Raw genomic sequence first — 21,823 nt, forward strand, 5'->3', positions numbered from 1 at the left:
GTTTCAGTTGAAAAACCGTTATGTAGTTTGGTATATTGAGTTGAATCGGTCTGAGTTTGATCAATTTGGACCGATAAAGAAAGCATTTTCCTTTCAGCACATGCATTTGAAACTCACATGATTTTTCAAATTATTTCTAATAACATTATAAATAAGTTACCTAAACATAAAATTATAATTGTTTGAAAAATAAATTTGATTCAAAAACACAAAATATATACAAACCGGGTTTCAATAGAAAAAACGTTATGTAGTTTGGTATATTAAGCTGAATCGGTCCGAGTTTGAACAATTTGGACCGATAAATGAAGCATTTTCCTTTCACCACATACATTTGAAACTCCCATGATTATTCAAATTGTTTATAATAATATTATAAGTTACATAATGTTATATAAATATAAAAAAATCTACCTAAACATAAAATTATAATTGTTTGAAAAATCATTTTGATTCAAAAGCACGAAATATATACTCGATTATATTTTATAAATGAATTCATTTTATAATGACATTTTGAATCATGAAAATACATATAAACAAACTTTCTATATTAAGTACCTAACTGAATTTATGATTTTAAGATTTAACAAAAAGTTATTCAATAAAAACTTATTTTTTATAGCAACTTACGAGATTACTGAAAAATAGAACTATTGAACAATAAATTTTTTGGATAACGTTTTATTTTTATTATTTAATATTTTATTTAACAAAATGAAATTATTGGCAAATAAAGAAATGAGTTTAATTAAAATGTCTTCATCCTACATTGATTGTGAGAGTAAACAAGAGAATGTATTCTCCTCTATAAATAGGAAAGGTTGTGAAATATTTCAAAGGGACTAAGCCATGAGATCTTCCTTGCATCTAACTTTGTAGGACGTTGAGTGTATTCTTTGGTGAGATTGTCTTTGTCGACAAGTGACCAATTAAATTTTAGAATTTCGAAAATGATTTTGGACCGTATTTTTTAGATTTGGATCGAGTTTAATAAGGATCCGAGTGTCTTCTGGCTGAGTTAGGCAAACTCGCTTCCATTGGAGGCCGAGTTTAAGTAACATGTCGAGTATTTGGTTGTGTTAGCCAAATTTTACAACCCTGTATGTAATACAATTTAAAGTTTTAACCTTATAAAAGACGTCACTATTATCATATGTTCTACATAATTATGGTAATATTTATGATACAAAACATTTTTTTTACTATTTAAGATAAAAAGTTGTCTCTATTATCATATGTTGTACAGAATTATAATATTTAAGATAGATAAAAAGCAGAATTATAATATTTAAGATAGATAAAAAGATGTCTCTATTATCGTATTTTCTACATAATGATAATATTTAATATAAACGTTTTAATTTAATATGAAATTATTATTTAATAGATAACAATAACGATTTATTTATTTTTAAAAATTATTTTTTTTCTATTTTAATCATATAACTTTGTATATATAAAACAACTTCAAGTTCCAACCTTATATCTTATAATATAGTTCAACATAATAACAATACTAAAAATCATTTTTTATATTTTTTATGAAATTATTATTTAATTGTTAATAACAATGATTTAGTTATTTTTAATATAAAATATTTTTTTATATCCCACCCAACGCTCATTCGCCTAGTTAGACATAAACGAAAACTAATTTCCATGAAAAATTGACAATGTTTGGTTTCTCCCACCGTAATTCAATCACAGTTTCTAAACTTTCAAGCAATTACTTATCTTCAACGCTATTCAATCACAGTTTCTAAACAACAATTGAAAATTCCATATATGTGGTCAACATAACTTCATTTCATATCCATGGGAGACGAGAAGAATGGAATCATAGTAAACTTTTTTCAAGAATAAATTGGTTCCCAATATGTCTAAAACCCTCATTAAACATAACAATTAGCCACACCAACCAATAGTCTTGTTTGTTTTGAATCCAAACTCAGATTGCTGCTGTGATTCAGGATCTGCAGGTGGTCTATATTCCTTTGGCTTTGCTGGATCCACAAAAATAACCCATCCATCTAAGAACTTTGCATTCATTCCTTCACGAGCTTTCTCAGCTTCTTCTATTGATGCATATGTCACAAATGCAAACCCCTTTGATCTTTGAGTAGCCCTATCCATGATCACTTTTGCTGTAAAGTTTAAAAATTCAGGACCCTTGTGTTTTCACCATGGTAAAACTAAGAAATTTACAGAAAGGGAATATAGTTTCTTTACCCTCCACAAGCTGGCCAAATGGTTCAAATGCTTCTTTAAGTTTTTCATCAGTCGTGTTTCTGTTTAGGCCTGCACATAACATCAAGCAATGTAACAATCCAATGCTAGAGATCTATCTGAATGATCAACAAATTGGAGATGGATACCAATTCCATTATCGAATATACAAGAAATACAATCTTCAAAAATCATTGCAATCTTCTAATTTGCTCTAAAAAAATGACATAAATATTTTGGCCATTGAATCATTGGAGCGACGTATTTGAGAATTTGATCGAACAAATAAAACCTCAGATTGACCATGAACTTGAAACTTAAGATGTAAAAAGAATGTATTCCGTTCGCGCGTACGCAATAAAGACTGAAATTTCAAGCAGAGAATTAAAATATTCACAAAGCTGTAAACTTACCGCTGATAAACAGCTTTGGGGCAGTTAAAGTTGAGTTGAATCGAGCTGAAGCGAACTGAGAGCTCATAATAGAAGATGGTCCGTTGAGAATGCGACGAAAAGCCGACGAAAAAGCCATCTCTAAAAACAGATGAATGCAAATTAGTGGGAAAGAGGAGAAATCAGGGTTTACTTGATAAACCCTAGCTTTGCAAGAACGAGAAGGCTTTCGAGTTTTGAGTAGGGCCTACGAGACTACGAATGCTATTTCATGTTTCCAAAATTTACGAACTGCCCCCAACACTTTTTTTATATTGTAATTGAGATCCTATAGTTTTTCTATTATATACATAACTATGATAGTTTTGGTGTTTTTTTAAGAGTTTTGATTTGATTGAACATTAAAGTTTCATGAATGTCACTATTTAGCCATCAATATAACCCTTTAGTCTGATCGGAAAGCAAGGATCATCAATCGAGCAATGGTTGTCAAGTGTGCATGCTCTCTAATAGTATGAATTCAATCTTTTAAAATTACAACTCAACGAATTCAATCATTTTCATTTATGAAAGATGCTTTCTTGGCAAATGAAGTAGCATCAATATCTATCACTTCAGAAGAGAGGATTGCGTATATGCAAGAAGAAGCTGTTAAAGTCCTGAAAACATTAGAAGTTGTGATGGGACATTTATGGAGGTTTTTGGTAGATCATATTGTCTTCTTTTGTTTGAGAAGACTGTAAATGATTATCATTTGATTTAGTTATCAACATTGTTGTTTATGTGAATAATAGGCAATGTTCTTTTATTGAAACAATGTAGCAGTGGTCACACAAGAAGGCTAACAAGTGGAAACATGGGTTGAGAATTGGTAGTGATTGTACTCTTCCAATGAGGAGAGAGAGACATTCTTTCTTGATCGTGAGCCCTAAATAGAGCCACACATTTCATCCCATGGCCTTTCATTATATGGTCGTGATCCGACGCATTCTCTGAGACGACGACTGACGGTGGTGACGACAGCTGACGACGATAACTGTGGGTGGTGGTGGTGGTGTTTCTAGAGAGAGGAGCTAATGATTGGTTAGAGGGGCAGAGTTCTTGAATGATCCATGCGGTTTGTAAAAGACAACTTCGCCCTCACATGCCTTGCACGTGTTGTGATTTAACGAACCAAAAGTGATGGTGCAAGCCAAAAAGACTATCTACAAAAAGTTTTTAAACCACATGAACAATCTTTGAGACAAAAAAAAAGAGCAATTAAACTTAATATTATAGAAAACCACATAGACCATTTATGAAGACTTGTTCTTAAAGAATGAAAAAAAAAATAATAAACAATCATGTTAATCCTAATAACTTGTCCAAGATAAAAAAAAATGATTGTTTTTTAGAAACAATCATTAATTTCGTAGGTCTTATCTACAAAATTGGTAAAATACATGCGAAATCATCAAAATAACCCTGTTTTAAAAAAAAAAAATCTGAAAAAATCTGCATGTATAAACTACATAAATTCATGTTTCACCTACGAAACAAAAAAATAAATAAAACCGTGGCAACTTTTCTAACAACCATTTTTGCAACAAAAAATCATTTTCTAACCTGCGGAATTTAAATTTAAACATCCAAAAACATTAAAAGAAAAACTACATAAAACATATAAAAAATAGAAAAACTTATCGTAAATGGTAGATTGTTGTTTTTTTGTTCCATTTCCTATGTAGAATTTCTCAACAGGCACAACAAAAAACTTAAGAAATGTGATTTAAGAAAAGAAAAAAAATTATATAGAGAAGTACATTTGGGTCCATTTCGCAGCCCCATAATACTTTTTACAGCCCAAAACGATGATTTTCAGCCCATTAATGATTTAACAGTCTAAAGTCTAAAACTCTAAATGACAAATTTGTAGGTGTCATTTATGAAAACCAGCTATTTGTGACATTTGGTTAAATTTTAAACTTTCTTTTTGGAAAAATCTTATTTTATATTTTTATTCATTAACTATTTGAGTTGGAGAAATAAATAAAGAAACTAAATATTTTCAATCTATTTAAATATTAATATATATCAAATTTAATAAAATTAATAATATTTTAATATAATTGTCATTAAATATAATAAGAAAATAGATTGAAAAAAAATATGAAAGGATATTTAATTTCTCCAAACAAACAAAGCCATGATTAGTTTCTAGTTTTTAGACACAATAAATTTGATTTTAGCAATATGCGGAAAGATATCTTGCGGGGATGGATAACGGTAATCCCACCAGATAAGAGAGACCCAAACTTTCTCTCTCTCCCTTTCCAGTTTCCAGTCATCACTCTTCCATGGCGCTTCTGCAATCCGCGCCTTCTACTAGTGGTAGATCTACACAATCGCCATTGACAAACCGCCCTCTCATCCACACTCCCTTCATATTCCCTTCCACATCCTTCAAATTACCCCCAATTTCTACTAACTACTCCCTCAAGCACAAACACAACAACTATCGCTTCCGCATTCGTGCATCGACAACTCTTGAATCCACCAATGGCGCCGCCACCATATCCGTCGGCCTTGATAGTCCCTCTTCCACCGTCAACACCTCCGGTATTCCTTATGGCAGACAGTATTTCCCTCTTGCCGCAGTTGTTGGACAAGTACGTCTTCTCGTATATATGCATTTTTGCTGATCTGAGATTGTATTGTTTGCCTTTATTACATCTCGCAACAACTCAAACGTGTTAGAGGAATTGGCAATGATGCTTATTCAATCAACTGTAAACATTCATATATTATTATGTCATCTAACAGGATGCTATTAAAACTGCTCTTCTACTTGGGGCAATTGATCGTGAGATTGGAGGAATCGCAATCTGTGGCAAAAGAGGAACGGCAAAAACAGTTATGGCACGCGGATTACATGCAATTCTGCCACCAATCGATGTAGTTGTTGGTTCAACTTCAAATGCTGATCCAGCCTGCCCAGAAGAGTAAGGTTACCAAATCTCTTAACAAAATTTATGTGAACTCTAGATTACATTCCTTGATGCTTGATATTTAAAGAATTGCAATGTTTCCTTGTGATTAGTCGGCTGACAACAAAACTTTGTTTGATATATATAATAGATGGGAAGATGGACTTGCTGATAGAGTGGAATATGACTCTGCTGGTAATGTGAAGACCCAAGTAGTTAGATCACCGTTTGTGCAGGTGGTGTCTGTGGGAAAATATTGTGATACTTTTAGCATAATCATCTTCTTTAAATTTAACCCTAATTGCTTTCTTTTTTCAGATTCCACTTGGTGTTACAGAAGATCGATTAATTGGATCTGTTGATGTTGAGGAGTCTGTCAAGAATGGAACAACTGTGTTCCAGCCAGGTCTTCTAGCTGAAGCACATAGAGGGGTTCTTTATGTTGATGAAATCAACTTACTGGATGAGGGTATAAGTAATTTGCTCCTTAATGTGTTGACTGATGGTGTTAATATTGTTGAGAGAGAAGGAATCAGCTTTCGTCACCCATGCAAGCCACTGTTAATTGCTACTTATAATCCTGAAGAGGGTTCTGTACGTGAACATTTACTCGATCGTATTGCAATCAATTTAAGGTAGACTTCTTATACTTATTAACAATTTAAAAAATACATACAATTTATTGAAATCTTTATTCTGCAGTGCAGATCTTCCAATGAGCTTTGAGGATCGTGTTGCTGCTGTAGGGATTGCAACACAGTTTCAGGAACAAAGTAAGGAGGTTTATAAAATGATGGAGGAAGAAACAGACTCTGCAAAGACTCAGGTAATCATTCATGCAAGTTATTTTTAAAATTCTAAATTGGTAGTGAAATATCTGCTGTTTTTGTACAGATTATTTTGGCAAGAGAATATTTGAAAGATGTAAGCATTAGTCGTGAGCAACTCAAGTATCTGGTCATGGAAGCTATGCGTGGTGGTTGCCAGGTAAATCTGTAAGAATTTAGACATCTGATGAAGAAGAAGTTTCTTTGAAATATAATTGCTCAAAGATGAATTATAACTGAATAAAGATCTTTAAAAGTTTGATGGGGTTTACTACAGGGACATAGAGCTGAACTATATGCTGCACGTGTTGCCAAATGTTTAGCTGCTTTTGAAGGCCGTGAAAAAGTCAGTGTGGATGACCTCAAGAAATCTGTAAGTATCTCATTCTGGATTAAAAAAAAAAAAAATTCTTTTTTCATTTTTTTCAAAATTCTTTCTCCATTTTCAGGTAGAACTTGTGATTCTTCCTCGTTCAATGATAAACGAGAACCCGCCAGATCAGCAGCAGCAGCCTCCACCCCCGCCACCTCCTCCACAAAATCAAAATTCTGAGAACCAGAATGAAGAAGAGGAGGAAGAGGTGAGTCGGTCAACATGGTCAAAATTATTAATTACTGTAGGAAATATATATATATATATATATATATATATATATATATATATGTGGATGCTAATGATTGGATGTTTATTATTATTATTATTATATAAACAGGAGGAAGATAATGAAGATGAAAAGGATGAAGAAAATGAACAGCAACAAGACCAATTACCTGAAGAATTTATCTTTGATGCAGATGGTGGTCTGGTGGATGAAAAACTTCTCTTTTTTGCACAACAAGCACAAAGAAAAAAAGGGAAAGCCGGAAGGGCTAAAAATGTCATTTTCTCAGAAGACAGAGGTCGATATATCAAACCAATGCTTCCCAAGGTTGGTTTTTTAACTTTAATATAGCTTTTGTACTTTATAAATTTAAAAAAAAAAAAAAAACTACTTTTGTTTGTTTTGAGTTTTGACCAAATGGGTTGACTTGAAACAGGGTCCTGTAAAACGATTAGCTGTTGATGCAACATTAAGAGCAGCTGCACCTTATCAGAAATTGCGTAGGGAGAAAGACACACAAAGTCTTAGGAAAGTTTATGTGGAAAAAACAGATATGAGAGCTAAAAGAATGGCTAGGAAAGCAGGTGCCTTGGTAAGTAAAGCATGTTGTCATATTGGATGACTAAAATTGAGAAATTATTTTTATCGTATGTTTTGTTTTTTTATACATTTGTGCAGGTTATATTTGTGGTTGATGCTAGTGGAAGCATGGCATTAAATCGAATGCAAAATGCAAAAGGTGCAGCACTTAAACTGTTAGCAGAAAGCTATACAAGTAGAGATCAGGTAATGTAATTTATTTATTATTGAATCTTTTTCTAATTTGTTGAATTTATTTATAATGTTGAAATTTATTTATAGGTGTCAATTATTCCGTTTCGTGGAGATGCTGCAGAAGTGCTTTTGCCTCCTTCCAGATCAATCTCAATGGCTAGGAAAAGACTCGAGAGGCTTCCATGTGGTGGTGGTTCTCCTCTTGCTCATGGACTTACCACGGTATTTTTTTTTGTTAAATAAATAAAATTTAATAAAATAATAAAATTTGAAGTAGTTTTTTGTTGGGGGGACAGGCGGTTAGGGTGGGGATGAATGCGGAGAAGAGTGGAGATGTTGGGCGGATAATGATTGTGGCAATAACAGATGGGAGAGCCAATATTTCACTTCAAAGATCTAATGATCCAGAAATGGCTGCAGATGCACCAAGGCCTTCTTCTCAAGAGTTGAAGGTAGTAAAACAATTTACAATTTACAATTTACAAAAAACAAAAACTATATTATTATTATTACACTAATAATAATTTTCTATTTTTATTGAAGGATGAGATACTCGAAGTGGCTGGTAAGATTTATAAAGCGGGTATGTCTTTGTTGGTGATTGACACGGAGAATAAGTTTGTTTCGACTGGTTTTGCTAAAGAGATTGCTCGAGTGGCTCAAGGTATGAATTATTATTCCAAACACACCAATTTCCTTTTTTTTTTTTTTTTTAATTGTTGACTGATATTTTTTGTGTATTAGGAAAATACTATTACCTGCCTAATGCTTCCGACTCTGTTATCTCGGCTGCAACAAAGGATGCTTTGTCAGCTTTGAAGAACTCTTGAATAAAAAAATCATCACATCCACATTGTAATGCTTTTTTGTTGAAAAGGAGACACAAAATGGCTTTTCATTGTGTTTGAAGATTTTTTTTTTGAGCCATGTTGATGTTGTAAGTTTTGGTATATATCCAAATTGTAACAGTATTACTTGCCCCAACTGTGCAACACATTAGGTTCAGATGATATGCTATCTTTTTGTAGTATTGCAATTGCAGTGGTTTAATGGAAGGAACAACATAGAAACAACACCACAAATCACACAAGTGTGACACCTCATCAATCCTTAGTACACTTTATTTCAAATGCTACTAGGATTATACATTTTATTTCATCATAGGTTAACAAAATTACATAAACGTAGGTGCATAAAAGAAAATCTATTTCAACAATTTATAACACATCCAAAACATCTGATAAAACATGACCTATGTCATGTAGAGATACATACAAGAATACATAAGTTGTACTGAGTAGTTATGGTTTTGATATTTAGCACAAACATTTAATGCAAAAATAATTAATGCATACTTTAGGATAACATTTTTCATGCTTGGGAACATTATTGCTAAGAGATTAGCTAGCAACAGGATCCATATAAGATTGTCCCAAAAGGTCTGTTTGCAAGACATCTTTTCATATCATACCCTACACGTTGGGTATTTAAATGGTTGTATTTAACATGTATAAAACTTTCATGCTAACTCACCATAAAACATGTCTTTGAAATATCATCCGAACAAAATAACATGGTAACTTCAAAAACTTATATATATATATATATATATATATATATATATATATATATATATATATATATCACATAAATATTCACTTTTCTTTGAGCTTGCTTTTAGAACATGGTACATTTATGAGAAGATTATACATGGTGTACTTGTTGTGCCTTATCCTCAGAATATTTGTCTTAACTTTATCTCTTTAGAAGCTTACACAGCTCTCATTTGTCATCTACTAGCTTAGCTTCATCACTAAAATCCTGCTTCTATACCTAGTTGTAGAACCTATGTTATATGATGTAAGCTTACTTATTTCCAACTTTTTTTAAAATAAAATTTGTAATATTTTTTCTAAAACAAACATTCCTTAAGTGTGCCCTATAGTTGCTTATGTCTATTTATAGTACAAGGATCTTAACTAATCCCTTATAATTGTGTATTAACTATTTGATACATGTCTATTTTCCTGAAAGGGACAGAATATGTGTAAATATATATTTCTGAAAATATAGTACCTTACCTTCATTTTTAGAAACAGGGATGTTACAAGATAACATTATTTGCTTCATCAGCTAATTCTGAAATCCATTAGGTTCAGATGATATGCTATCTTTTTGTAGTATTGCAATTGTGGTGGTTTAATGGAAAGAACAACATAGAAACAACACACAAAACAAATTAAACAGGATAACAGTATTTGCTTCATCAGCTAATGATTGCACCAAAATGCATTGACAACCTCGGAATGCAAGGAAACTATCATCAGATCATGAACATTAGAAAAACAAAGTATAACAAGTGCTCATACAAATTTAAAACTTGTACTTCAAATTTACAATCCAACTTCAAACGAAAGGCAATCTCCTCCATTCACATACACACTAATCAGTCTTTCAATTGATAAGAGAGAATAGAAAACAAGCAAGTCACTGACTCACTGTAGATCTTTGGCAGTAACACCATACTTTTCCTGAAGCTTCGTAAGCTCCTCTTCTTTCTTCTTTTGATCAAATTTCTTACTCATCTTGGCCTGCTGATAATACAAGACAATGAGGTAGCGATTGGCAACGTTAAAACCGGAAAGATGATCGACTGCTGTTTTGGCATCGTAGATATCTTCGTAGACGACGAAGGCAGTGCCTCGCGTATCCTTGTTGGTTCCGATACGTATCTGGCGAATTGCACCGTATTTTCCGAAAATATCGTACATCTCTTCGGAAGTGATGTTGAATGGCAAGTTGCGTACGTAGAGGACCCTGTTTACTTCTGGTGGGAGCCTTGTGTTTCCCTTTCTTAAATTGATTGTTGCCATTACAGATTGCTCGTTCGCGAGATTGAAAATTTTAGGGTTCCGAAAAAGGATTTAGGGGTTTTGGTTTTGATCGACAAGTTATTGTTATACTCCTCTTGTTCAAACTTGAAACCGCAGAAGTCTAAAGTAGCCCCCTTATTTGAAAGGGATTACAAATACATTCCATTTTTGTTACTCGAGTGCTTTTTTTTTTTTAACTTAAGAAATAATTTGTAGTAATATTATATATACTAATAATAAATTACTGGAAAATAAATATGCGAACAAATATCCAGTAATCCAGACAAACTAGCACTATGATATTTCAATGTACTAAAATGTCAAGTGTAAATTTTTTGTCTATCTTTTGTGACGCGATGGAAAAAGAAAAACAAGTATTTTTTTTTTTTTTTGCACTAAATAGCAACTACTTAAATCAAAAGATTGGTTTTGACCAAGGAGATGAACGTATGAGGAAATAAGAGTTACGATTCTTTCTGATGACTAGGTACTCAAGTCCTTTGATTTTATGAATTCTTACTTTTGTTTTTTTCAAGATTGAGTTGTTGAAACCACCACACTCCACATAAATCACTATAAGACTAAGGGGAGTGGCACTCGCCAAGCCACTCGCTTTAGTCACCAAAAATGTTGAACACCACCCCCTAGCTCTCGCTAGGGGGCTCGCCAAATAAAACACGCCAAGCATAAGGCAAGGTGCTAAGAGTGTTACCACTCCCCTTAGCCTAAGGGTATCTCCAACCCACTCCCAAACTCTATTTCTTCCCAATTTTTCCCCTATTCTTCTCCAATCCTACCCCATTTTCACCTCTATTTTTGGAGATATGAATAGTATTCCCCCATATATGGGGGAATACTATTCATATCTCCAAAAATGGAGGTGAAGTTTGGTTGCCAATTTTAGTCTCTCTCATTTTTATTTTATACATTTCTAGTTTATTTTATCTACTAATTATAATTTAAATACAATATTTAATATTTATAATATCATGTTATATACTAACTTATATTAATTAATCATAAATATAGAGTTTAACTAGTAGAGGGGTGTATTTGACAATATATATAAGTTATAAAAATGAAATATTATAAGAATATACTTTTTGGGGTAAAAAATGGAGAAGAAAATGGAGTAGGGTTGGAGATGAAACACTATTTATTCCATTTTTTACTCCATTTATGGGGGAAAATGGAGATGGGTTGGAGATGGTCTAAGGGTCACTTTATTAATTAGCCGGACACCGATAACCGATACATCGTCTTCTATTTTGGAGTTGTTCGTTGATGTTGTAAAACAAGTTTCCGAAAATGGTCTTGTATCCATGAGCGGACGGGTGGGAGTCGCAAGAGACGAGAGTTAGAAGAGATGAGAAAGGTTAGTGCGTTGGTGGCTTTTAGGTTACACATAATCGTTCTAGTTTGCCTGTTTGGGAGTGGGTTCAAGGCGGTACCGACGGTACAGTCGCCTACACGACATCGAGCGAAGACGGTACTAGAGATTCGACGGAAGAACGAGTTGGATAACCCGTGTCATCCCACATCTCTCTATACTCTCGCTCTTTTTGATCTTTCCCGACAGTCATTTTTTTCCTTTTGACCAAACTATAAATACCACACAACCACTTCAAAAACCACACATTATCCCATATTTTATTCCAACTTTCTCCGATTCCATACAAATTCTCTCCTCTTTCATTCAAACTTTCTCAAATTCCATTTCAAATGGAATTTAATCATGGCAAGTAAAAAAACAGTTTAAATCAAAGGCAACCAATACAATAAAATCGAATACGGTTCTCCAAACTTTCCATATGCCATTCCCAAAACTCAAATCTTAAATTATTCTAAGTACCACCATATCAACCCCAATATAGCCAACTACCCATGAAACATTCGTATAGCCAACTTCAGTTATCTTAAGATAATTCTAGCTTTAATCCGATCCTTTATTATCCACAATCAATTCCCCAAACCCGATTCCAATATTCCATTCCTGAAACACTGTAATTTCGTGATGAGATCTTTTAAAACGAAAGCTTTTCTAGAAAAGACGATATGAAATATTTTAAAATTCCACGACAGATATTTAACCGTCAAAATATATGGTGAGAATCCTCATCCCCATCCAAAATGACCAAAACATCAAACTCAAACATTTACACTCAAACATTGACACAACCTCTCGGATGCATATTTACATTTGATTCCAACGTTGAGGCTGGGGCTAAATAGATTCTTGCTGAAACACCACAACGGAAGTAATGAAAAGGAAATAAAACGACATCAACATACTCACAACCTTCTAAAATAATATTGTCATCGAAATCACCGACCTCGCCCATCAAAATAAAGAAGAGGGATGGGAGAAAGTGACACCGTAAAGAAAATTGTGTATCACGGAGCTACCGAGCAAAAGAAAATGACACTCTTGGATGAGGATTTACAAGCGCTCAAGGAAAAACAAAAGGAAAAAGAGATGCACACAAGTGCGGACGCAAGATTTCTCAGTAGGGGTGCACGGAAAAGCTAGGGGTTGCACGATAGTAGAAAAAATAAAAAATTTCGAAAAATTTTCCACTACGGTCGGAAAAGTTAGAGCTTGTCGGTGCCACCGGTGACCCCCCTAAATCCGCCCCTGGATGCACACCCACAACCATCTGACCTCATAAAATGGCAAATTGTACCCGTCTATGATTGTGAATTGTTGAATTTCATTTTAGAATTTAATTATCATTTTAGGATTTTTTTTTTAATTATCGTTTCGTATATTTAATTGTCATTTTATGAGTTTATTTATCATTTGTAGTAGTTTATTATTTTTGATGGAAAAATATTTTTAATTTAAGTTTTATTTATTAGTAAATGTTTGATTTTAAAAAAAAATTAATTATGTGAGTTAGGAGGGATGAAAGATAAATTTTCATAGATCGTGGGATGAGAGATGAAAGTGAGAAGATAAGAATTAATGTGATAATGAGGTGGCATATTGATTGGGAGGGTGGAAGGAATGAACTTTCTCCGCCCTTAGGAAAGAGTATCCAATGAGAGAAGAGAAAGAAAGTGGTGAATGAGAATAGATCGCAATAAAATAAAGTAATAAATAAATAAATAAATAAGATAAAAATATCATTTTATAGTGAATTAAAACTAGTTACAACTTACAAATATATTTTATAGTGACTTAACGGTAGTTACTACCGGTGCTTGAAAAAAAGATCATGTGTGTAAGATTTTGAAGCTATAAGATCAACGGTTTGCAATGGATTGCAAAAACACCTAATGAAAGTTTTTGAGTTGCATGCTTTTCAAATAGTCATGATAAACGAATAACATAAAACGTTGTTCCTATTTGGAGAAGTAATCAATAATACCGCCAACTTATTAGAGGATGATGAAGGAATAGTTACCAAACTACATCAAGAGCAAAACATCTCCTTATTCTAATAAATGAATATGTTTATTCTCCTATTGACAAGTGTCATACTATTAGAACTTCTCATTAATACTATATGTCAACTATCATGCTTGCCACTTGTAAACCTAGTAATTATCAATTTCAAATTTTAAATTTCAAATTTCTCACTCTAATTACATTAAATTAATAATTGATTCTTCATTTTAAATTTTAAATTTTAAATTTTTTCACTATAATTATATTAAATTAATAACATTAGATTAAAAAATAAAATAAAATAAGTATAGATTATAAGGTGATATAATTTCACGTATTTATTTAAATCAACGATTATAATTTTATATAACTAAAAAATATTTCTTAAGTAATAATTTATTTAAAATAATTGATTAATAATTTTTATTTTTTAATATGAAAGTTTACTTAATTTTATAACTGTGGTTCTCACGGGTTATAAACTAGTTGTGTGATAGATAGGTAAACCCACAACCCACTTCCGTTTTAAACAATTCTCGAAGATCAACCCCACCTCCATAAGATCCTCGATAACTTGTGTGATGGATAGCTAAACCCCCGGTAAACCTTTTCTAGCCAATTGCCTATATCACAAATTGTAAGATTATGCAAAGAAATTGTGCTTTTTAGTCTTCTTTCTTCTTTAATCTCCATAACCACTTAGCAAGTAAAGCCAAATTGCATTATCTAAGGCTTCCAACCCCAAGAAACCCAAATTTTTTAGGCCGTATTGCATTTTGCCACGGAACCAACATATTTTATTTTTATCTACTAACAACCCCAATGAAATCTTCTTCTCTAAACTTTAAAGGGACTCCTTAATCGTTTTTGGGGTTTTAAAGAGTGAGGAATAGTATAAGAAAAGACTACACATCACCGGTTTGACCAACCGTAAGTCTACCACCAAATGATAGATTTTTCACCTTCCATAGACTCAACTTAGACTTTAAATTGGTGACAATTGGCTCCCAGTTTTTAGCAAATTTATGGTTATTGTAACCAGGTACATCACCAACCAAACAAGTTTTGCTTTTAGAATAACTAGCTTTCCATTAAACTCTATGATTTGACTAGACAAACTAATTTCCAAAGATCGAGTTAATTTGAAAATGATTTCCTATGTATTCGATCAAAGATTCCAAAAAGTGAAAGTGATGGACCCAAGATGATTTTAGCAATTTTATATACACAAAATAACTAATAAATTAGATGAATAGTAAAATATTCGAGAAAGAAACATACAAAAACCATAAACCCAAAACCCAAAAACTTGCAATAAATTGCAAAAATAAAAGTTAAGGTTAAACAATTGCAAAATTTTACGAAATTCAAGAACCATTTTTTGTAATTTGCTCCTTTGTTTTATCTATCCAATAACTATATATATAAATGATCTAAACTCATCATCTTCCAAAGTACGTTCCCCAACACATGTGAAAGAAAAAACAACAAAGCTTAGTTCATGCTTCATAAGAACAAAAAAAAAAAAAAAAAAAATTTTGTCAGAATTCAAACCGCCTATATATAAAGTAAAACTAAAAATAAAAGTTTGTATATGTTGTTCAGTTAAAAAAACTTAAAACTTAATATAATAAACAAAGAGATGAGTAGTGTAGTAGTATCACGATGTAGATGTAGATGTAGCACGATGCAATTCCTTCTCCAGCATTGATGTCCCTTTGAATATGGTGAGCTGGATGTCCCTCGAGTACTGTGTATACTGTATGTAAAATTTACATCATTTATTATTACCATCAATTAAAACTAAAAATATAAATTAAATAAAATAATAATATTTACCCGATCATCACTCATCTTTCTGAAACCCAATTTTTTAGTCCAAATTGACTCGGCTTCTTCAGCAGCAGGAAGCACAAGGAGTTCAACACCCAATGACAACAGTAACTCCTCAATACAAAAGAACAGAGCTTGAAAATATCCCTACAAATTATAAATTATTTTAATAATATACTAAAAAGAATATACTCATATATATCTATCTATCAAGACTGCATGCATTCACCTTCCCTTGGTGTTGTCTACTGGTAGCCACCAGGGGTAGCTCAGCCACCTCCCGCCCGAAAATTCTCAGAAGTCCTGCAGATACAACTACTGACCTGCCCATGTATGTATATATGTCACTTGATAAGTTAAATACTTGGAAAAAAAACATATAATTTAAAAACATTAACATACCCTGCCATCAGAACAACACAATATATCCCACCAAACTCCTGTCCAGATATATTTCTCCTGCAAAAGTGGAGGGGGGCAAATTGAAAACTTGTAGAATTTCAAGGTTGATAAAAGATGAAGTTCAACCAAAGCATACCCGTATACCATTACAGGGATTAGATCACGGCCAGATGTCGCTACAATGGGATCAAAACACTCCTGCCACCCCAAACCCAAACCCAAACCCAAAGTGTACCCAGATTAATTAAAAATAAAAATAAAAAAAATGCAATAAGCAATATTATTGAAATGGTAAAAGGACAAATAACCCACCCGGAAAATGGCAGCAGCCCTTGAGAGGAGGGGCAAATGTTCAGGATAGCGGCTTTTCCCACTTAACATCCGCCATCTAATCTCATTTGTGACTCCTCCTTTTTCTACATGTTGATGTTTCCTGTTAATTATACTCAAAACTGGAGCTGAAATTACAGTTGCGCCATTCACAACCACATCTTGAATAGCACCATGAATCATATCACAGTGATCACAACAAAACCATTTATCCGATGGGAGTGCCTTCAGATCACATCTCCCACTCTCTCTTAAACAACCAACATGGTACTCTTTCTCACACTGCAACAATATTCAAATAAATATATACATCAAGTTAACATAACAACAAAAAATAGTATATTACAATTTACCTACCTGATCACATAGCATTACTGTTCGATCATCAAACTCTGCAACACTGAAATCATGGGCCCTACAGATAACACAGCCACCAGTTTCGTATTCTCGGGCTTTAACAACCCGTGTGAGTCTGATAACAATGGGCCTTGACTCTGTAGCAGATGCTTTTCTACCAGAACCAGACCCAATACTGTCTCTACAATATGGGCAATGCCAGTCTTCAGATGAAACACCATCTACTACTCCCAGACAAACTGAAAGCTAGAAGCTTATATATATATTAGATATTTAGATATTTACATTATCTAACCAAAAATGAACAGATAAAGCTTTCACCTGCATGGAAAGCACGAGGGCATCCATCACAAATCATCAACTCTCCTCTGTCTCCACATACTGCACACATGTCATCACTGTTGCTGGTTGTGATACTTTGACCATTTGCAAGCAACAAAGCTATATCATGGAGTGTTAGCCCATTAGGAATATAAATATGCCGATACCTGAAAATCAAAATGGATATTATTAGATTCACTAATGTTAAAAATCAATCTACAAGTTATACTTCTAGAACCACCACTCACGGTTGACGTTTGGCAGCCCATCCAGCATGAGCTTCAAACTGTGAAGGACTGATCTGTCACAGCAAAGTAAATGAATTAATATTTAAAAAAAAAAATTGAAATACAAACAACATGATAATAATGTTTACCTCAGTGTCACAATGGCTACAAACTATACCGGTTCCTTGCTTGTAACCCTCAAGTATTTTCTGCAAAAAAAAAAATATATATATATATATATATATATATATATATATATATATATATATATATATATATTTGAGGATTTTATGGCATGATAAAAATAGAATATCCGATTATTTGATTTAAACAACAGACAACAGTCACCTTTCCTCTGGCATAATAAGCCAATTCAGTTCCATCAGGAAGTCCATTTGGCATAAATAGTAAGCGGTGTAAATCATTATCCCTGTCAATTTTCATCACATACAAGAGATTTCATGAGTGAAAATGCAGCACACAACACAATAACAGCAACAAAGACCAGATTACCGTTTGCCTACCTTTTCTTATGGCCACCTTCAGCATTCCGTTTTGTTTCAACAGCAGTGCTGGATGTGTATGACCTTGGCCTGTATACATATATATACAAGAACGTATTGTAATACACTGATACTGATATTCATGTATGTGTGTGTGTGTGAGAGAGAGAGAGCATACTTTTTGAATTGGGTTTTCCGCTCTTTCGTGGTGTCACTAACAAATGTTTGAGGTTCCAAAGCTGAGCTCTTACGATAAGAATAATATGGGCTAGAACCATCTTCTCTTGTGTGATTGGTGCAGCTAAAAGAAACATAAATTAAAATTTTAAATAAGTTGATAATCTATAAAATCCAAGAAAAAGGCTGTTACTACTTACTACTACTTAAGGAAAAGGACAGAAGAAAAGATATAAGAGCAGTCTGCACCTTGTTGTAGAATGATACAAGTTCATAAGCTTCATATGATGATTGTTGTCTGATTTACCCCTGTCCATGTTTCCTTGAAGACCCCCTGCAGATTACAAGAAAATGTAACAAATAGAAGTAATAAAAGATTTTCATCCATAAATAACAAAAATGCCATCAGCCTCACCTTTCCAAACCTGAAGGAATTCCTCATTAACAGATGAACCAGCTACGTTCCTTATTGCTTCATCTACTGTGTTGGGAGGAGAATTCTTCATTGCCTGAATTATACTGTATACAGGTTTCCCATTCTCCAGATATATGTGATTATTAGGGTGCCTAGTTTTTCCACCAGCATGTTCCTCAAACTCATGAGCACGGAGAATCTGAATGCATCATTCAACCAGTATTAATCAAGTGTAGCAAATCCAATACCAAAAATACACCATTTTAATGAAAATAAAAAAAACTTACATTAGAAAAATTGCATGATGCACAACCACATAAATAGCCACAATCCTTCACAATTCCAATAAGCTCCCCCTGGTGCCCAAATTCTGTTAAGATAAGAATACTTGCTGAAAATACTAGTAAAGAGATATGCAACTTACTGAAGCAGAAATATATTTCACTTTTGCTCCCTCCAGAATCCCAGTTGATAAGAGTCTTTTAACAGTTGTAGGATAACTTTCAGGAGCAACCTTTTCAGTTGTTGCTTCAAGAGTATTAGGATATAAAAGAGAGTCCCCAGGTTCATGCAACCTGGGTGCTTTACGGGTCCCGTTTGTGAAAGAATTGCCTGTTGACTTTGCAGTAGAAGCAGACAGTTGACTATCATACTCTTCCTTTCGTTTACTGAATTTGAAAGTAATTTTCCTAATACCAGAAGAAGTACTTGCATGCTTTGGAACCTCAAGTACAACATGTGATGTATCATTTGTAGTGCCATGTTCATCTTGGCTTGAGCTCCCCTCACTGCTTGATGATGTAATTTCACCACAAACAGTTTGGTCTTTTATGACTTGTTTTCCATCTGGTTGACTATTAACAGTCTGAAAACTTGAAGAATTGTCACGAGGTGATACATTGGGGTTTGAAACTTCAGAGCATATATCATCATTTGAAGCCTCCTTCACCTCCTTCTTGGTGCAAGGATCTATTACTAGTTCAGTATCATTTAAGGCCTCTGTTGTCTGCTTTATAACAGAAGGCTCTATTCCAGTATCATTTACAGCTTGGGTTATATGGTTCATAACAGGAGGCTTTATTTCATTATCAGTTAAGCTTTGTGTTGTCTGTTTACTTCTAGAAACCTCTATTTTCATCTCAAGCGGTGAATCTTTGATAGGTTTTTGAACAGAAGATTCTGGTTCACTCTCATTCAAAGCCTCAGTTGGCTTCATCTTGCCACAAACCTCTGTTTCCATCTCACTTGGACATTCTTTGACAGATTCGATTTCATTCAGACATTCCTTCACAGGCTGTTCAATAATAGCCTCTACTTTCACCTCATTCAGACATTCCTTGACAGGCTGTTCAACAATAGGCTCTAGTTTCACCTCATTCAGACACTCTTTGATAGGCTGCTCAACAATTGGTTCTAGTTCCATCTCATTCAGACACTCCTTGACAGGCTGCTCAACAATAGGCTCTATTTCCATGTCATGTGAAACCTCTAAAGAGTGTTTCTCACCACAAGGATCTAGTTCCATGTCATCTAAACCTTCTGTAACAGGCTGTACAGCAGAAGGATTTACATCATTATTATTATTTAAACTCTCAGTTGCTTGCTTACTTTCACAATTCTGTTGTTCTGTCACCTTCAGACATTCTTGGACAGGCTCCTCACTGGAAGCATCTGGCATATTATCGTTTAGAGCTTCTGTTGGTTGCACTAGTTCCAACCCATTTGAACATTCTTTACTATCCTCTTCAACAGAAGGCTCTAGTTTTTTAATACTATTTAAACCCTCGGTGGGAGGTGTTTTAGGACATGGCTCTTGTTCAATAGAAACCAGAGCCACTTCTGAATGACTAATAGCACAAGAATCTACTTCATCATCAACTGAACCCTCTATGGCCTGTTTTTTGGGCAAGGGCTCCATATCAGAACCAACTGTTAGCCACTGATGGTCACGCTTTTGCTGAATTTTCTCATTTTCCATTTCCCCAACATTGCTCAACACAGCCACACAAACCTCCCCTTCTCCCATCCTAAATGTTCCCCTCTACAAGTTCAGAAACTATCACGTATCAAAACAATTCAAAATGCATAACAGCATTCTAAGTGCAAATAAATAACTATGCAAACCAAGTAAACACAACAGAAACCCTAATTCCTGAATTGGAAATTAAAACCCTCACTGATACTCTATCAAACAACTGGATTACAATTCAATCTCTAATACCAATTATACAACAATCCAACACACTCATCTAAGCATAAAGAGCCTACACAGAACCAACTTCTCATCAACACAATTTCGTCGATCAACAACTTCTCGGATTCCGATATTAAATGGCACAATCAATCGCTCGAAATCCGATTCTCACCAACCTCTTACAAGTAAAATAGGTTCAAACAACTTTGAATCTGAAGATATACCGTAAAATAGTGAGTCACAACATGAATCCCCCAATAAACTTTTCATGCATCCATGTATGTGTATTATAAATGTACACGTGTAGATCTGGGATCAAATTTGCAAAATAGCAAAGAAGCAAACTAACCGTGAAGATCAACTTTCAAAATTAGGGTTTTTTCTTGTTCTCTATTACAATCTTCATCTCCTTTTTTGCATATTCCTCATGAACGACAACGAATAGAGCGGCAACGAACGAAACTGAATTTTTTGTTCGCGGGAGTAAGAAAAGTCGTGAGATATGGAAGGCACGAGAAGAGGGGTTACAGGGGGTGGATAGGGTAAAAGCAATACGAGTGGGCCCCGCATACAACAAACTTATAGTAAGCTGCCATGTGGTCACTACAATAGCTTTAATTCGATGATGATGGAAATGAACGGTTTAGATGCGGAAACGTAACAGCTGTACCCTATAATCTGGTGTACCACTATATCATGGGAAAACACTTTCATTATCATTTACAATTACAAATCATCTTCCACACACCAACCAGTCTTTGGATGGAAACAAATAACATTTATAACATTTCTCTTGGTTAAATTAACCAAAATTTTAATCAAATATATTGTTACACATACCGTATAGAACTGGATTGGATAGAATAAAAGATGATTGAATGAGATACAAAGATGATTGAATGAGATACCGATTCTGAGGAATTAAATATCTTCAAAGGTCCAAAATGAATCAGAAAAAAAGACACTTATCGTTATTATTAATTTTATTTTTAAATAAAAATATATAATAA

The 21,823-nt window shown here is 33.7% G+C and overlaps 3 protein-coding genes and 1 pseudogene across 4 annotated transcripts; 1 reads left to right on the top strand and 3 right to left on the bottom strand.

Annotated features, from left to right (window-relative positions):
- Positions 1-1,759: 1,759 nt before the first annotated feature.
- LOC145161090 (RNA-binding (RRM/RBD/RNP motifs) family protein) lies at positions 1,760-2,872 on the bottom strand. Its single transcript, XM_079080528.1, has 3 exons — positions 2,643-2,872; positions 2,233-2,301; positions 1,760-2,147 (listed from the first exon to the last, which is right to left on the bottom strand). The coding sequence occupies exons 1-3, from the start codon at positions 2,758-2,760 to the stop codon at positions 1,909-1,911; spliced, it is 426 nt and encodes a 141-aa protein (XP_078936654.1). The 5' UTR covers positions 2,761-2,872; the 3' UTR covers positions 1,760-1,908.
- Positions 2,873-4,855: 1,983 nt separating this feature from the next.
- On the top strand, positions 4,856-8,826 carry ALB1 (ALBINA 1). The gene is made up of 15 exons (XM_079080529.1): positions 4,856-5,269; positions 5,424-5,602; positions 5,739-5,823; positions 5,906-6,222; positions 6,290-6,413; positions 6,482-6,574; positions 6,692-6,787; positions 6,864-6,995; positions 7,128-7,343; positions 7,453-7,608; positions 7,695-7,802; positions 7,878-8,012; positions 8,087-8,242; positions 8,334-8,454; positions 8,535-8,826. The coding sequence occupies exons 1-15, from the start codon at positions 4,958-4,960 to the stop codon at positions 8,618-8,620; spliced, it is 2,316 nt and encodes a 771-aa protein (XP_078936655.1). The 5' UTR covers positions 4,856-4,957; the 3' UTR covers positions 8,621-8,826.
- A 1,203-nt stretch (positions 8,827-10,029) lies between these two features.
- On the bottom strand, positions 10,030-10,791 carry LOC145161093 (splicing factor 3B subunit 6-like protein pseudogene; annotated as a pseudogene).
- Positions 10,792-15,590: 4,799 nt separating this feature from the next.
- LOC145161094 (Acyl-CoA N-acyltransferase with RING/FYVE/PHD-type zinc finger domain-containing protein) lies at positions 15,591-21,336 on the bottom strand. Of its 2 annotated transcripts, none has more exons than XM_079080532.1 (18): positions 21,163-21,336; positions 19,044-20,660; positions 18,907-18,975; positions 18,620-18,818; positions 18,454-18,538; positions 18,206-18,328; positions 18,049-18,117; positions 17,873-17,954; positions 17,674-17,733; positions 17,546-17,598; positions 17,298-17,464; positions 16,977-17,215; positions 16,602-16,901; positions 16,426-16,487; positions 16,290-16,346; positions 16,117-16,210; positions 15,894-16,034; positions 15,591-15,813 (listed from the first exon to the last, which is right to left on the bottom strand). In XM_079080532.1, the coding sequence occupies exons 2-18, from the start codon at positions 20,643-20,645 to the stop codon at positions 15,715-15,717; spliced, it is 3,501 nt and encodes a 1,166-aa protein (XP_078936658.1). In that variant the 5' UTR covers positions 20,646-20,660; positions 21,163-21,336; the 3' UTR covers positions 15,591-15,714. The 2 variants fall into 2 exon arrangements, with proteins under 2 accessions (XP_078936658.1, XP_078936656.1); XM_079080530.1 differs by having other exon boundaries at positions 19,044-21,025.
- Between the last annotated feature and the right edge of the window lie 487 nt (positions 21,337-21,823).

The sequence above is a fragment of the Lactuca virosa genome, chromosome 2 (assembly GCF_052849685.1).
Source record: "Lactuca virosa cultivar CGN04683 chromosome 2, Lactuca_virosa_CGN04683_v6, whole genome shotgun sequence".
NCBI classification, from domain to species: domain Eukaryota; kingdom Viridiplantae; phylum Streptophyta; class Magnoliopsida; order Asterales; family Asteraceae; genus Lactuca; species Lactuca virosa.